Below are 14933 nucleotides of genomic sequence, written 5' to 3'. Positions count from 1 at the left end.
TTAAATATTTTATTGACAATATTAATATACTAATGTATCAAGATGTTTTCAGGCAAGTAGATAAATATGACCTAACTCATGATTTCTAATGTACTGTAGATATTAAAATGATGTAATGTTGTACATTCTTTTTGTTTAAAAATATTTTATTGTCCTGAATAACTTATATCTTTCCCCCACATACACACACAGTTTGACATTATATGGGGCAACATTAAGGTAAAAGAAAAATTTTAGTTAGTAGGCTCCCTTGAAGTATGCTTAAAATAGAAATGTGGTATTTTCATCTGTGACACCAACAGGACCTAAGGTGAGTCCATGAGATGGTAAATATTCAGATTTATCCACAAAACCAACTGTTTCAGCATTTTCAGCCCCCACTTAAAAATATCATATCAATGACTGCCAAATCCATTAGGGGGTTCTTTCACCAAAATCATAAACCAAAATGTTTCTTCATTTAAACAATTTTATTTGTGGTGAAATTTCCAAAATCTCTTATATCTTGAAATCATCCACAAAATACTATTTTGTGCTTACATTAAAAAGATGCATTTCTTATAAGATCAAAATATATACCATTAGGCAGTATTGTTATATTTTTATTTTACACAATATAATCAAAGGATTAAAGAGACAAGCAAAAAAGTTAAATATATTTAAAACTCCCTATAACTGATTTACAGCTATTCTAAAGTTTTAAAGAAAAAAAATAAAGCTCTAAACATCAGATGTAATATTTTGATAAGCAATATTTATAAAAAATATAAGTTAAGCATTGCAACAAGCTACCTTTGATGAACTGCCCCCTATAAGAAATAGTATCTCTGGAACTATATATCTAAAGCAAGACAAAGGAAAAGAAAGTATTAATTGCAATAGTGACTTTTTAGTTAAATACACTTTCTTATAAAGTGGCAAGATAATATTTACAAATTTACAACTGCAAAGAAATGTTTATTTACAGGTTGTCTTGCTTTTGGACTTTTTTGGCATCTTTCCTCCTGTGTAATAGGCCCTCCTGGCAGAACTGATCTAGACTAGATTTTTAGTTCATAGCACATGATAGATGAGCCTGGAATTAGAGGCCCCTTGAGTTGCAGACTGAGAATCGGTGCTGGCAACTGGGGAGAGAGATGCTGGGTCCTGGAGAGGCAATCCAGGTTGCTCTGAGTTGGTGATCCGATCCACTATGCTGGATAAGCAGTCCAAGCTGGATAAGGAGCTTTTATCTGTGGCATATACTAAGGATACAAAGAGAAAACCATTAAAAAAAAAAATCCTTGCTTATGTTGCCTCTTAAGCAGCAGGTCAGCTCCTTTGAAACCCAGAGGTCAGGTGGTCACAGAAAGCCTGATGTAGAAATTTGCAACAAATATCTAGCAATTCATGGGGATGAAGGTGGGGAGTGGAGAAGCACCCGGGTAATATTTCAAGCAAAAGCTCCTATGTCTGTGTGTGTGCATGGATGTATCTGTTAGGGGGATTTTGAGCAGAAGATGTGTGTTTATTTTGCTCTGTCCCTAAACGCCATAAATACCATTCTATCCTCTTCCCAATACCGCATGGAAGAACAGACTCTGCTTTGATAGGCTGAATTGTGAAGTTGAACTGGTTTTTAAACTCCTCTGAGGTCATCAATTCTTACCATTTGGTACATCAGGACAGTAGACGCTGTCAAAACTGCTGCTTTTTCTGGACCAGACAGGGCTGTTACATTCGGGCTATAATAAAAGATACAAAAGAAGGCATTTGTTTTCAGGTCTTGGCAAAAGATGCTCTGACGTAGGGTGAGGCAGTGCTTGCCCACCAGCTCCATAAACTGACCGCTGTCAAATACCTTCATTGCCTTGATTTAGGAAGGGCTAGCCTCACCAAATTGCAAGGGCACTGAGGTCAATCTCTGTGCTTGGAGAAGAGGACAGAGGCAGCAAAAGGAAGAGGGCGGGTGGGATTCAGCAGCCATGTGCATTGGGTTAACCATGCAAAATGGATTGGAGTAGAAGGAAGCCACACTAATTCAGAGAGAGAGAGCACTTTCCCAGGGCAAAAACACATTAAAACCTGGCAGCGTTGGCGCAAACGCCCTCTGTAAAGAATGCATCAACATCTTCCAGCCAGGCCTCAGCAGAGCAGGGACTCGGGCCACGCGGGCATTTCTCTCTTAAGTTACAAACTGCGGGACAGTGGAAGCCTCACACAGTTGCCTTTAGATGTTAGTGTATGGCAGGGGCCACTGGTGGTATATACTGGAAATAAACCGAGTTGTAGAGAAAACATCTGATTGATCATTCACAGCCACCTATCTCACGTGACAGCCTCTTCCTACGATGTACACTTAGAACTTGGTAGGAAGTCAAACTAAACTCCTGGTCCGCAGCTACCTGTTTCCTGGCATCTGTCTAAATGCGGCACCTCTCTTCTCTTTCAGCACCTGCCTCCCCATTCCCACCCCCAACTATCCACCAATAACTACTGGCTGTTTAGTCGCTACACCTGGCCTAAATGAGATGTAAAGGTTTTTGTAAAAGATTGGAAGGGCCTAGTAGGTGCAGAGCTCTCTCTTACCATGCCGTCAGAGCAGCTGGAGGTGGGGCTGGTGGGCTCAGAGCAGCTCTGCCCTGGCAGGCTGTAGTAGTTTTCCACCTGTTCCCTCAGCAGCTCCTGCAGGCTCTCAATGTAGCGGATGGCATTCCTGAGGATCTCCACCTTGGGCAGCCTCTGGTTGGGGTTGGTCGTGGTGCACCGCTTGAGCGTCTCGAAAGCCTGGTTGACCTTCTTCAGGCGTCTCCGCTCACGCATGGTGGCCGCCTTCCTCCGATCCATGGTGGTGGACTTCCTCTTGCATGCTTTGCAGGCCCACATGAGGCAGTGGCCGGCCTGGTGGTGGCCCGTAGGTGCTCGCACGTGCTCGTCCTCGTCTGAGCCCTGCAGGTCTGCTTTGTGCGCCCCGAAAGCAGCCACTCGCGGCTCAAACTCGTCCCCGAACTCGCCCTCGGGGGACGGGATGCAGGAGCCATCGTAGAAGTACTCAGAAGGCGAGAACTGGCAGCCATCCATCATGTCCATCTTCTGCGGAGAGGAAGGAGGTGCACCTGGGCAGCAGCGAGATAGGGGAGAAACCGGAGCCTGGCGCCGCTGCGGGCAGGCGAGTCCCGGGCGGAGCTCCCTGGTCGGTTTCTCCGGTAATTAACAAGGGCAGACGCCTGGCGGCCTGGGTCAGCCGCGCTGGGGTTGAGGATCTTTATATATTCTTGGGGAAGGGAGGCCGGCCCCAGTGGCCCCGCACTATTAGCATATCCCACCGCAACCCCCGCCGGGGCTGTCTGGGCAAACCTCCGCCTTTCCTCTAGAGACAACTTGCTGTTTACTGCCCCTTTTGACGCTAATGGTTTTACTGCATTTCTGCTGGGGCGGGGGTGATGGATGGCTCCCCAACCCACTTACTTGCACACTCTAGATTACCTAAACCAAGGGACACTTAAAGGGTGTCACAGACAAAAGGAACGAAGGAAATCCAACTTTGTACGATTGCTGTCACATTTAAAAAAGATAATTAGTAAATAGAACTCCCTACTTCAGCTGACACCAAAAGCGGACCTGCCTTCCCAGTCCGGGACATGAGGGATCACTTTATTTTCAGATGTTTCTCTTTTTCATGAACTTTAGTTCTGTCAGGCATTTTTTCAGCCAGTAGGCCAAATATCGGTTGCTAAGAGCTTGAAGTGGCACTTTCAATAATGGAGTGGATCTAGATTTTTGTTTTAATCTGTTTTGTTTCTCATCATATTGCCATTTTGTAGGCTCTGTGTTATAGGGGGTAAGCGGGGAGGGGAAGGTTCGTTTTCCCCAAGACAGAGCCCGCTCTGAGTTCTCTCACTATGCTCATTCAAAAGGCGTGGGCACAGGAGGGCCAGGTGGCCAGGAACACACCTCCCTTCCTCTCTTTCCCGCTTATGCGCATGTTTGCCGAGCGCCTCCTCTTTTGCGCCAGACCTTTGATGGGCCCTGAGCCGGCGGAAGGTACGCACTGACTGCGCCTCTTAAGATTTGTATTCTAAGAAACCCAGTTTTAGACGGCGAACTTCTTTCCAGGGGTGCGTCTCCCTTTTCCCTCTCTTTCTGCTCCGCCCTGTCGTTTCTACAGACTAAACAGCCAAGCAGGGCTTTGGGGTCGCTAATTTTCTGCTTTCAGGCAAACTAACACCGTTACAGATGCGTCCCAGCTGCCGGCACAGCAATCCTTCTTGGCTCGTGTAAAATTTCCAACTCCTCCAATCCGAGAAACTTCACACACTTTGGCGACAAAAGCCTTCCAGAAAAGCAATCACAGCAGGGTCTTTGAAACTTTGGTGGCTAGAAGGCGAGAGGGGAGGGCTTCCATTTAAGTGACAATGAACCTATTAATCAGCTTTTGTCAATCCTCCTCCACCCTTACTTAACCCACTACCAAATCACTTGTGGGGGGTTGGTGGGGGGCTTGCTGTTTATGTATGGGAAAAGCTCTTACTTCAGGCCTAAACAAGTATTCTGAGGTTTGGGGTCAGGCCTTGTAGCCTCATTCAAAGAGGAGAGAGAGTTCTCACCTTGATCTTGGGTCATACAGTCCAGTAACTGTTGTGACTCCGAACGTACTGGGGGCTGAGGGAGCTTTCTTTTCTATTACTTTTTCCTAAAATTATTTTCCGAAAGAAACCCTGGCAGGCAGATCCCTGTCTGCAGGAGCCAGAGAAGTATTAACTTTTTCAGGTGAAATCTGTACTCCAAAGTGAAGGTCCCAGAAACCAGAGGTGGGAGAGTGTCAGTCACCAAGGTTTGCTACAGACATCCCCGCCGCAGTCCTCTCTTCCAAGTTCTGTCATCTCTAAGACAAAGACACTACCACCACCACCACCATCCACCCTCGAAAATCAGGCCCTTTCATTCCAACGGGCTGCTTTGTAGGCCTGTGGGAAATTCATCTGTACCTTATTTAGGACTATTAACAAGTGGCTGCCTTTGAAATGAATAGGTACCCAGGGCTACACCAGATAAAAGAATTAAGTTCCTAAAGGACTCATCCAGGTGGGTGGAAACATTCCAAACCAAGCACATTGCTACCTCTGAAACACAGTAGTGGGTAGATATTCTCATCTGGGAATTCTCAGCCAAGTCCCACAGGTTCTGGTCAGCAGCAATAGTACCATTTTCTTTGCCTAGAGGGTTCTGGTCAGCAGCAGTAGTACCATTTTCTTTGCCTAGAGAGTCCAGAAGTTCACACACTGGTTGAAGCTAAAACTGAGTTGTGTGCAGATTTAAGATTTGGGCACAAATAAACTTTAAGCGGAAGATAGAAGTTACCTTGCCTTTCAGCTGATTTCTTTCCACCAGGCACCTAATGTGCTTTGTACCCAAACTGCTCAGCGTTGCATGTGTGGAGCAAACAATTATTAAGAATTTTCTATTTGCCAAGCACTCTTCCCAACCCTTTCCATGTATTCACTCGTTTATGACTTACAACAATTTTGTGGCAACTGTAAGTGGACCCATTATTAAAAGAAGGTAACCAAGCTCAAGGAGTAAGTCATTTGCCCCCGGTCACACAGAATTGGAAACTAGGCTTCCCCGTGGAGAGTTTGTGCTCCTAGAGGTGAATTTCGTTTGTTTTTTTCTTGAATCAATTTGTTCTCACTGCGCGTCCTTAACGCTCCAGAGCAGAAACTCGCAAACGCCGGTCCCCAACAGCTTTCCCTCGGCTCCCGGGCTGGGAAGACGCTGTCACTCAGGAAGCTCTGTCAGGAACGGTGGTTCTCAGACGTTAGGGCTGTCTTTGGTAAGGTGATCTCAAACAAATTTACCAGAGTGCCGCGGGTGAGTGGAACTAAAGAAGCCGAGAAAACACAAGCGCCCGGCGGCTTAATGGGACTTGCTAGGGGGGAAACAGGGTCCAGGGTTGAGGACCCTTGGGACCCGAGTGCTGAAAATAGGATCTCAGAGCACCAAAGTTAAAAAAACGAAACAAAACTTTTAGACCTCTGTCAGGGGCGAGAAGAGAAAGAGATCAAAAAATGGGAGGCAGGATACAAAGAAGGCAGGGAGCCAGCGCCTCAAAGATGGCTGGGCTCCCCTAATTCGGGAGAGATTCCCCTGCTCTTTTCCCAAGAAAGACCGTGGGTGGGGAAAATGCGAAACTGAGTGAACGAGACAGAGGAAAAAAAAATTTTTTTTGAGTGGGAAAATTGAACAGAGAAGTATGAAAACAGTTAAAATTTACTTTTTTAAAAATAGGTCGTTTACAGTGCTCATCTGGGTGGCCTCTTCTTCTCAAAATCAGACAAGATTGGCTTTTGCTTCTCATAGAAAAGAATGAAAATACTGTTTTCCACTAGTTCTCCAGAGAAGTGGATGTCTTCCATGCAGAGAAAACTCAAGATTGTCTAATATGTAAACGGGTTGTTAGAAATGATATTCCAACACTGACTGTCTGCTAGGAAAGTATCACGGTAGTCAGATGATGGGAGGAAAACTCAGCCCAGCTGGGTGTCATAAATGAATGCCCACCAAGGTTCTGGTGAAGTGTCAACAGATATAATGTTTTTAAATTTTTGTGTCATTTTACATTCTGAATAAAAATAAACACATGCTTAATTTTCTTACAATTTAGACTTGTAAGCAGGTATTAATTGCAAAGACCTTTAAGTAATCATCAAGTTTTTTTTTTTTTTTAAAGAGAACGTATTTTAGTTTAACCATTATGGCAACAATCCTAGTGTTGATGGACAGACCACACCAGCAAAATGATGCTTAGAGCTTCCATTTTTAGTAAAATTTGCCCACCCTAGGAATTCTGCACAATTGAAAATTCTCCATGCTTCTCTTAGCAGGAGAAATCAAATATACATAGGAAGATAAGTTCATTTCAATTCGTTTCTGCCCCTACCTGAGACCCTTATCAACTCCTGGACCAAGGGAGTTGTTCTTGAAATGTTTGCTTATTATATCTGACGTAACAACGTGCTAAACAATTTCAAACCGCTGTTAGCTCTGGGAACCAGGCACACCTAAGTAAACACATTAGTACCTGCCAAAGCTGCTGGAAGAATTTGTGGAGAAGACAGCTGAGGAAGACATTGGCCTCTGCTTGAATTCGAAGACTCCCAGGAGAGATCAAAGGCCTGAGTAAGGACTTTTAGCAGCCTTGAGAGTAGAGAAAGTAGCCAGTCCTTGCAGCGTTATCTTTGTTCCAGCACATGGCATAGGCATCCCGTCTCACAGGCTGACTCTGAACTAGGCTTGCAAAAAATTGCTTTTCAGAATGAAACCTCTAGGAAGGAGGGTCATCTTTTGCAACACTTCTTCTGACTTTAAGGGAGTGACTGGAGGAGTCTGTTGGGGAAATGTCTTGATGGCTTAGCTCTTTGAGGAAATGCCATGTTATTGCTAATTTACTAATAATGCATTAGAGTAGGAAATGAGATATTCAAAGTTTAAACTAAAAATTTTTTTAAAATACTTTTTCCAGACAAGGTGTTGTAGGAGGAAGGTTTTGAGATGAATAAAAGGGATAAAATATTACTAAGAGGAAAGCACAGATGGGTAAATTGTAACTTTGAGTTAAGAAATGTCTTAATAGGGATAGAGGTCACTTTAGCAGCCCAGGACTTCTCTGCCAGTCTCAAGAGGACTTGAGAACATTGAATTTTAGCACCACACCTCCACCCTAAAAACATATGAAAGAGTCTGAAAAAAAAAAAAAAATGAGTCCATTAGACATAAGTGGATTTCCACTACGTTCAGGCTTGAAACTCAATGATCCAGGTGTGATGATTAAGTTAGTTTCAGAAAGCTGACATTTGACATTCTACAAATTATTTCTATAGTAACATAAAAGAGAAAGTCACTCGTTATTTTATACTTGATAACTTCATGCCTGCCTCTGGAAAGAGGCTCAGTTTTAATCTCAAATTGCTTATCTTTACCAAGTTATTAACATCTTGATTTTCTGCTTCCACAGCCCTGTTTGTTTTGGCTTTGGCCTTAGTCAAGCTTATCATCATTAATATCAAATAAAAACATTTAAATTGCAAACACACCAAGGATTTCATTGGAAAGCCTAACATGTCAGCTATAGCAGTGGAGGTCACATGAAGTCTTTGGGAAATATTTGCTCTATTTAATGAAGAGACTTCTATAGGCAAACTTATTCCAAACAGTTTCTCAAGTTACCCCGCCAAGAGAGATAGAGAGGATTTGATTTGCAAAGACTGAATAAAAACTATCAGCAATTAAAGTCCGTGAATTGATAAAAGCTTTCTGCTGATGAGCAGACTATAACACAAATCTTATTATAAATATATGCACAGTTATAAAGTAAATGAGTTCACCTGGTCACTTATGACATCTGATTTCAGTTGTGGCATGAATCTGATTATCCAAAATATAGGGGTGTGCGTGTACATATATATTTTTAGGAAATCGTTATCGATTCTCAGGAAGAAAATCATAGATACATAATAAGCATGATTAATGGATATACACGCCAGTAAGCCATCTTCAGTTACATGTGTTCTGATTAGATAATTTGCAATGCTTGACCACATATCTTTTAATTAAATGACTCCTCTAATTTGGAGTTTACTAGCTAATCACTCTTGAGAAAGAGCTTTTGGAAAACAATTGTCAAATACAGCCAAGTTATTCTGCAGTCCTTAAATGCTCCTCATTTCTCAAGGGCTTCTCTTTCAGGATGCATAAGCAATTCAGAGAGCGAGCTTGAAGCCACTGATGTTGACTGGCTCCAAATCCTGGCTCTGTACTTAAAACTGCAAGAACTCCTCTCTGTTCCAAAGTATCCTTTTCTCATAAGAGATAACAAAAGGACCCCTTTACAGGTTTTCGTAGGGTTATATGAGTAAACAGGTAAAGTGTTAGTAATGGCTCATTCATTTTACTGCTGGTCTCATTGTTATTAATACTTTCTCAGCCAGAGCCTGCAAAAAAGCTAGAAAACTAAATCTCATGGAACTGTGGCTTTTGGTGGAAGAAAAGCCTCTTGATGGTCAATTTAGATTTACTAATGAAAAATAAAAACAGCTGACATTTAGTGTTTATTTTTGTGTCCTGTTTTGGTTAAGAACTTTATCTCAGTGAATCTTCAGAACCCCAGGAGTTAAGCACTATTATAGTCATCCCCATTATTTTATAAATGAGGAAACGGGAAAAAGAGAGGAGCAGTGATAGTTCCACGTTTACACCGTAGCAGCGAAGATTCAATCCAGTTTATGGCGCACAGAGGTTCAGCAGTTTGCATCCACTAACACTCCCACCTACTTCTCTCACACTTTTGAGAGGGATTATATGTCAAGATCAGTTTCCTCTATGAAGCTTTCTGCATTTTAGGAGAAAGTAGAATTATCCATACACTCAGAAAACTGAGTAACTATTATCCCCAGGAAGAAGCTTTTTGAAATGCTAAAGGGGCAAGACACTGCTCCATGCCTGCGGGGGGCGCGGTCTGTGGCGGCATCTGGAACTCTGGCGGTGGGCAACAAGGTCCAGACTGGAGCGTTGGGAATGAAGTTTGGGCTGGGAAGTGCTGAATTAAATTTGATTTTCACATTTCTGAACTGAGGTCTAGCTGTAGAGAAAAAGAGGGAAGGAAGCAGTTAAGGGCGGGCGGGGGGAGTGAAAGTACCATTTACGGAATGTAAGAGAGAAGTAGCAATTCCAAAGAAATAGCTTGCCTCTTTCCTCTGCTTCACTTCCCACTGTGATTCTTGGTGGTCGTTTCTTCCTGAGGTTACAGGATAAACAAACCTGGCACACGTTGTAAAATCCTCACGGTGAGGAGCTCCTGGGGCTTCAAGCCTCTCTGGGGCTTTGCTATTTGGTCCAGCTAAGAGGTTTCATGTGTGTTGTTGTTGTCTTTTGCCCTCAGCCATTTAACCCTTACCTCTCTTGAAGCAACCTTCCTTCAAAGATGCCCACCCCACCTCATGAGACAGATCGTCCCCTTCTTTTATCTTTCTATTTGGAAAACAAACCCAAGCCACAAGAGGTCTTGAGGCTATTCCAGTCTTCTAGCCACCAGTCTAGTTCAAGAAAACCCGGGAGGGACCAGAGACCTGGCTCAGAAGCCAGCGCAGCCCCTGGTGCACCATATGAATGCTTCCTCACGAGGGGCCGGGCCTGTAAATTCAAAGAGGGAAAGTAATTCGGGCTAAATTAGCTGAAGATTTTTTTAGGCAAATGAGCAGAATTTTTGTGCGGTAATTTCTTGTAACAATGAGATTTTCCTCGATTGAACATTCAGTTGTTAACTTTGAGAAAGTAAATCTCACCCAGATCTCCAGGTAAAGGACAGTTAAAACAGAAAGAAAAGGGATGCTGATAAAAGGGAAAAGGGCAGATTTCTTCCGGATGGTCTTCATTTCTAACCACAAGTGTGGGGTCTACATGAGATAGAAAAGTGAACAGTTTAATTCAGACACAGGAAAACAACCCATTTTCCATCCCTTTAAATCAGTCCATAAGTAAACGCCCAAATAAATGGGCTTGGGTGATTTCTAAATTAAAATGTGGTTCACCTTTATTTATGCCTCAAACATATTTTTTTCAGTTGAATCAAATTAGGAACAACTTTGTTCATATAGAAACTTACATTTTAATATTACAATATCAGGATCCTCGCACATTTTATATACAATACGTCACTACACATTTAAAATATATTTCTTAGGTTTACATTAAAAAATGAAAGTACTAAGATTATTTACAAAAATATATTCAATACCACTAACATTTAGATGCAACGTTCCCACTTTGCTTTAAACAGGAATGAACTTCTTTTGAACATGGCACAAAAGGATCATCGTAATAAAAGTAAATATATTACAAAACCAACCAAACAAAAACAAAGCAAAACTGCTAGATCTAAGTCACTCGCGGTTCCCCAAATACAAGCCCAAAGCCGAAAGGCTTTTTCATCTGAGCGTGCACAACAGTTTCCGAGAAGTTTCTTTGTGAATATGGCTCCTTCCCTTTCATAAGCTCCTGGGTCTGGGTTCCTAAATATTACTGTAACGTGACCTAAAGGATTAGGCGAATGAGGGAGGGAGGGATCTTCCTGCTACGTGGAGGACATCCCAAGCACCGGCGCCGGGTTACTTCTCCACCACCTCCTCCGCGCAGGGGAGTTTGTGCTCCTCCGAGGAGATGCTGTCCACGATGGAGGAAAGACATCGAAGGCTACTCGAGGCCGATGAATCAATGCTTGCCCCTGCTGAGCGCAGAAAACACACACACAAACATAACCCCGAAGGAAGGAAGAAGCCGGCAGCCCCGCGCCCCGCGCGAAGCCACTTAGACCGCGCGGGAGGACTGGTCCCCGTGCAAGGAGCGCCGGTCTCTTAGGGACCGTCCAGGCTCCTGCTGGGCTCCGAGCGCTTTCTGCCCCCAGCGAGCACCCCAGTCCCCTCCCGGGATGTTCTCCAGCGCAGTCCAGTGCCCTTTTACTTTACCTTCCTTGGCAGTTATCACGAGCCCCCTGGAATGATCCGAAACACTTGGCCACTGGGAGCTGCAGGTGCGCAGGAAATCCGCACCCTCAAGCTGGAGGAAAACCGAGGCAGCAGATTAGCCAAGAAACATCGGTTCCGGGGGTGGGGTAGGGCACCCTTTGTGAGGGGGGTCTCCCCTGTTTCCTCAGGCCGGGTACGAATTTCCTGCCTATTGCAGGCACCCCGTGTTCACGGGTCACCGGGGGTTCATTTGAGAGGGACCGGGAGGGGCGGGTGAGGAAGGAGGACGCGAACGGAGACCGAGCAGCTGGAGGTTAAGGCCCCAAGGAGGGCGACTAATCAGCCTATGCATTCCCGGCCCCGGCAGCATCTGGGCTTACATTCTCTTGCTTGGGTCTGTAGCTGAAGGGGTCCACCCCTAGCTCCTGCATTTTGTCCTGCTGATCCAGCCGGTGCAGCAGGTCCTGCAACCGCTCAATGTAGTTGATGGCGCTCCGCAGAATCTCCACCTTGGGCAGTCTCTGGTTGGGGTTGGCCACAGTCCGCCGCTTCAGTGCCTCGAAGGCCTCGTTGATTTTCTTTAGCCGCCTCCTCTCGCGCAGGGTGGCGGCCTTCCGCCGGTCAGTGGGGGCAGATTTTCTCTTGCAGGTCTTGCAAGCCCAGATCAGGCATTGGCCGGGGCAGTGAGGAGGCTGCAGGCCTGGGGGCGCCAGGACATGTTCCTCTCCGCTGCTGTCGCTCCCAGCTTCCGGGGGCATTTGGTCCTGGCAGGGGGACAGGGTACCATCACTCCCTGGATACAAAGGAGAGCCCTCTGCCACTTCTAACGGCTGCAGGGTAACATTTTCCCCATCCAAGTAGAAGAAATAGGAGCCAGTTTCAAAAAGGTCCATCATCATGTTCTCCTCCTTGGCCTCTGACTCGGTCTGAACGGGGTGATGGGCTCAAAAACCCAGAGGAGCCACCCAGATGGCATTTAATTAGTGCGGTGACTTAAGTCGCCCCAGCTTTATATATAGAAGCTCCTGAAACTCAATCCAACTTTTAGCTGTCATGGAGCATCAGTCTCTCAACGTGATTACAGCCAGTGCTCTCTAGAACATCTAGTTTGAAAGAAAACTGAGAAGTGTCACCCCCAGAATGATGTGACAACCTATATGCAGAACAGGTTAAAACAAAATACATAGAGAGAATCCAATAATTTAAACAAAGCATCGAACACTTCAATCTGGGGCAGTTTAGACGCTAACCTGCTTACAGGACAACTTCAGAACAACTGGGGATTAACACTGCTCCATTCCCCTCCCCCAGGCTCATCTGAATTCTAAGTATAGACCCATGATGAAAGATTTCAAAGGCAATAGCCATTGCTCCAAAATAGCTTGGTTAATGTTTGCAGACTGGTTCGGCTCTTTTCTCCCTCCTGCCTGTCAAAAAGGTGCTATTCCTGTGATTAAAACCATTACAGTCCTTCAAAGGTTATACATGACTTTCAGGCTTCAGCCTCAATAGCAGCAGGTAAATCTCTTTCCTCTCTTTTACTAAGGTTGAATGACAGTTTGGGAGCTGGAAGGGGGTGGCTGGAGGGTGTTCAGATTCCTTCCTTGGCTATCTCTTTTTGGAGGGTGGCAACCAAGATCTGAATTCCGTACCCCTGTTCCACGGTGGAGCAGTAGTACCTATAAGGTAAGGGGTGGGACTGAGGATGGGGATGCACTAAATGTAATAATGTCTCTTGAAAAATAGTTTTAGTGGAAATAAGACTCACACTATAGCTATTTGATATTCCAGGATTCAACGTGCCACTCCAAGATGCCTCTGTTAAGGCTCCTGTTCTACAATGTGTGGTCATAGCTTTTTCATTAGCATTCTCGGTATCCACTGACTCCAAATAAGTTCTTTCATAGGATTCAGATGAGAAAGGTAGCAACCAAGATACAAACCAAGGAACAGAATGTTTAGTTGCAGTTTGCCCATGGTCCAATACACACAAGTATGGTGGTTGAGGAGGCAGTACAAGATAAGGGTGAAGTGCAGGGCCCCCAAATTCCAAAGATGCCCCCTCAAGTCTTAGCTAAGTTAATTTCTATTTATGTGTGGAGGGGTAATACTAGGTCTTGATTTCTTTAAGATAACAATGGTTGCCTTATGGAATTTTGGTGAGAATTCGATCAAATGGTACCGTGCGTGTGAAGCATGTAACCTTATATTAGCTACTTGATGAACATTAGTTATTTAAAGCATAAGGCTATGTCAAGGCTAAGACCATTTCTTATGAAGGAAATAAAGCACAGCTGTAGCAGAGATTTATTTTTTCTCCTATTTAAATTCTTTAATTTAATTTATTTATTTAATTTTTAAAATATCCCTTCCCTTTCCCTTTCCTTTCCTTCCCCTCCCAGAGCTCTGGAAGGACTCCTTCCAACCTTAAATTGCCTTTGGGGTGACATTAAATTGCCTTTGGGGTGACAGTCAACTCTGGTTTTAGCCTTTATAGTCAGGGCCTGAAAAACTAGATGGAAGCATAAGATCTTCTTATTCTACCCCAAGCAGTGATAATTATAGGCTGTGTTCAATACGATTTCACTTTTTAAATGAAGAGACTGAAGACAACGTCCTTGGACTCAGTGGTCAGACAACGTAGAAACTAGTTACATTTTTTAGTTAAATCACTTATTCCGGAAGATAATTCTTCATAGTCTCTTCCTATTGAGCCACAGACTTGGGATGTTAAGTTCTGACATTTTGTGCTGTTTTTACATTTTTCTTATGTGCAGCTGAATAATTCCTTATCAAGTGTGAGAACCATTTTTCTGTGTTTGGAAAAGTAGGAGGCACAGGGAATAAGAAGAAGCCAATACTTTTGTGACATTTTCTCCTATTTCTGCCATTCCCCTGGTTGTGATATCAGAAGTTAAGACTCCAGATTGGAGGCTCCAAGAGTTAAGGGAATAGCCTAACCTCTATTAAGGAAACTTACCCTGTGCTCTTAACCTCACTCTGTGCTGTATCTTGTAATGTGAAGACAATTTGAAAAGTCATTTTAACCAGTAAAGTTATATAGCATTATTGCTAAGGTTATTAAGATAACAATAGCTGAAATTCATTTATTCGACATGTTTGGGGTACCTACTGAGTGCCAGATAGTGTCTTGGGTGACAAGAATAAAATGGTGAAAAATGATCTCTTCTTATGGAGTTGGAATCTAGAAGGGTGAGTGAAATTGACTAAGTAATTAAAAGAATGGAAGCAATAGCACTGGAATTGGGGGTGGAAGACCTAGATCACAATCGTTTGGGGCCTATGAGAACTTAGTCAACCCTAATATCTCAAATTCTCAGTTTTTTCACCCATAACATGTATAATGACGAAGACATCATACTCTCAAAGGTCATGATAAAGTTTTTAAAAATGTGAAATTGCTTCAAAAATGTT

General features: G+C 43.8%; 2 protein-coding genes across 2 annotated transcripts; both read right to left on the bottom strand.

The window, feature by feature from the left end:
* Positions 1 to 456: 456 nt before the first annotated feature.
* MYF5 (myogenic factor 5) lies at positions 457 to 3221 on the bottom strand. The gene is made up of 3 exons (XM_029206101.1): positions 2569 to 3221; positions 1649 to 1724; positions 457 to 1244 (listed from the first exon to the last, which is right to left on the bottom strand). Exons 1-3 carry the CDS (start codon positions 3067 to 3069, stop codon positions 1054 to 1056), a joined length of 768 nt encoding a protein of 255 aa, XP_029061934.1. The 5' UTR covers positions 3070 to 3221; the 3' UTR covers positions 457 to 1053.
* A 7401-nt stretch (positions 3222 to 10622) lies between these two features.
* MYF6 (myogenic factor 6) lies at positions 10623 to 12483 on the bottom strand. Its single transcript, XM_029206106.1, has 3 exons — positions 11879 to 12483; positions 11499 to 11589; positions 10623 to 11260 (listed from the first exon to the last, which is right to left on the bottom strand). Exons 1-3 carry the CDS (start codon positions 12395 to 12397, stop codon positions 11142 to 11144), a joined length of 729 nt encoding a protein of 242 aa, XP_029061939.1. The 5' UTR covers positions 12398 to 12483; the 3' UTR covers positions 10623 to 11141.
* Positions 12484 to 14933: the final 2450 nt, after the last annotated feature.

Source organism: Monodon monoceros, unplaced genomic scaffold, assembly GCF_005190385.1.
Source record: "Monodon monoceros isolate NGI ecotype Baffin Bay Population unplaced genomic scaffold, NGI_Narwhal_1 Super_Scaffold_6, whole genome shotgun sequence".
NCBI lineage: Eukaryota > Metazoa > Chordata > Mammalia > Artiodactyla > Monodontidae > Monodon > Monodon monoceros.
Note: the sequence above shows the minus strand (reverse complement) of the source record. Positions and strands in the feature narration are given on the sequence as shown.

Bases quoted from the DNA above. Each gene is read 5' to 3' on its own strand.
- MYF5 (XM_029206101.1), bottom strand. From the start codon at position 3,069: ATGGACATGATGGATGGCTGCCAGTTCTCGCCTTCTGAGTACTTCTAC. The intron at 1,725-2,568 runs GTAAGAGAGAGC...CTTTTATTATAG, and splicing joins CCAGCTGCTCTGACGGCATG to CCCGAATGTAACAGCCCTGT. The intron at 1,245-1,648 runs GTAAGAATTGAT...TTGTATCCTTAG, and splicing joins CTGTCCTGATGTACCAAATG to TATATGCCACAGATAAAAGC.
- MYF6 (XM_029206106.1), bottom strand. From the start codon at position 12,397: ATGATGATGGACCTTTTTGAAACTGGCTCCTATTTCTTCTACTTGGAT. The intron at 11,590-11,878 runs GTAAGCCCAGAT...GTTTTCCTCCAG, and splicing joins ACAGACCCAAGCAAGAGAAT to CTTGAGGGTGCGGATTTCCT. The intron at 11,261-11,498 runs GTAAAGTAAAAG...TTCTGCGCTCAG, and splicing joins CGTGATAACTGCCAAGGAAG to CAGGGGCAAGCATTGATTCA.